We start from the raw sequence: 1627 nt of genomic DNA, 5'->3' as shown, positions 1-1627 counted from the left end.
AATTAATTTGTACTTTTTTCAATGAAAACTTAGTTTATTTTGAAATGGGACTATAATGAATCCGGACTGTTAGAAACCGTACTATGCGAGATATTTCTATATTTAGAGACCAAAATGTTTTATTTTTATTCTGATAATAATTAAAAATTAACAAATTGTTAAATTATTTATATAGAATTTTATTATAATTTAATAGTTACACCGTTTTTGAATCATTTTTTAATATGAAATAATGAAATTGTAATTAAATCCATGTTATATACTTTACAATTCTGATTTTAAGGCAATTTTTTTTAATTGATTCGTAAGATAAATATTGTTGAATGTCTTAATTATTAGAAGATTTTCTAATGTAAAAAAAATGTTACTAATTATAAAAGTCGATAAAAGTCAATTAAAACAGAGAATGAAGAAATGATGTCTTAATTAGTCGTATAATTATTAAATTACAACTAACACCATTTGCGTTTGTTAATTGGAAACAAGCTTAGATCGCATCGCCATAAATAACCGAGCGGCAATTTGCATTCAATTACGAACGATGTGGATAATACCTAGATAATACCTTTCTTCCCGTCCGGCCGTCCGTTCTATGATTCTTGCACTTCGAGTGGGTTGAAAATATATTAAGAATGCAAATGGGGTTTCTGTAGGTGGATTAGGGGATGAAGTGGGCGGAGTGTTTTTGTATCAATTACAAGCACTTAAGGCAGAGATAAATCCATAACTCACAAAAGCGCTCGCTGCAGCTTGTAATCCTTCATAATTCCCATCGCTTCAGGCCTGTCTAAACATTTTACGAATTCACCCAAAAAAAAAGGGTGCAAAACCCTATTCACACCGAAAAAGGATACAAAACTCCATTTGTATAAAAAATATTTATTTAAAATATTATTTATGTATAAAAAAATAGTAATAAATATATCTTCTCACTTAACTAGACTAGATCTTCGCTTACTCTGTACATTTAGGTTGTTTTTTTTTTTGATTATTGCTCCAGGCAATTTTGCTGATGATTAGTTGCAAGGCATTCCAGCGAATTGTTTGTAGAGGTTCGCGCTTTGACCCGGAATCGAAGTCTCCTCGGAGAGACGCAGGTAATCCTGCGATGGAATCATATGATTCTGATTCATGTTCATATCTTCAGCGCTGAATTCGGGTAATCCAACGAATTTGTTATCCTTTTTGGCCTTCATCCTTCTATTCTGGAACCAAATCTTGATCTGTCGCTCCGTCAAGCAAAGAGCGTGTGATATTTCGATGCGACGACGTCGCGTGAGGTATTTGTTGAAATGAAACTCCTTCTCCAATTCGAGGGTTTGGAAACGCGTGTACGTCTGTCTGGTGCGTTTGTTTCCTTGGGTGGTAACATCTGAAATTAGAAGGTTAAGAATCTTGTTTCTTTTTAATGATGGTTTTGTGTATTTACCGGCTGTGGCTTTCATCCATGGATAGTAATTCGGGGCTTCTTCCTTGGAGTCTTTGGTTTCGGGAGGGTTGTAGTATGGGTATACCAGTTTCTTACCGATGGGTTTGGTGAGGAGGGCGCGGAGGGCTGGGGAATCGGAGGAATCGCTGTTGGGTGAGGTGATGGGTTCTGGGCTGTTGTTGTAAGGGCTAGTGGATG

General features: G+C 35.5%; 1 protein-coding gene across 1 annotated transcript in view; it reads right to left on the bottom strand.

Annotated features, from left to right (window-relative positions):
* Positions 1-1016: 1016 nt before the first annotated feature.
* LOC108556593 (homeotic protein antennapedia-like) overlaps positions 1017-1627 on the bottom strand; it is a 906-nt gene continuing 295 nt past the window's right edge. The window contains exons 2-3 of the mRNA XM_017912766.1: positions 1430-1617; positions 1017-1372 (exon numbers count right to left, since the gene is read on the bottom strand). Coding sequence (XP_017768255.1) covers positions 1017-1372; positions 1430-1617 — 544 coding nt within the window. The remainder of the gene's footprint in view (positions 1373-1429; positions 1618-1627) is intronic.

Source organism: Nicrophorus vespilloides, unplaced genomic scaffold (genome assembly GCF_001412225.1).
Source record: "Nicrophorus vespilloides isolate i.1.1-1 unplaced genomic scaffold, Nicve_v1.0, whole genome shotgun sequence".
Lineage (NCBI taxonomy): Eukaryota > Metazoa > Arthropoda > Insecta > Coleoptera > Silphidae > Nicrophorus > Nicrophorus vespilloides.
This window is presented reverse-complemented; position numbering and strand designations above follow the sequence as displayed.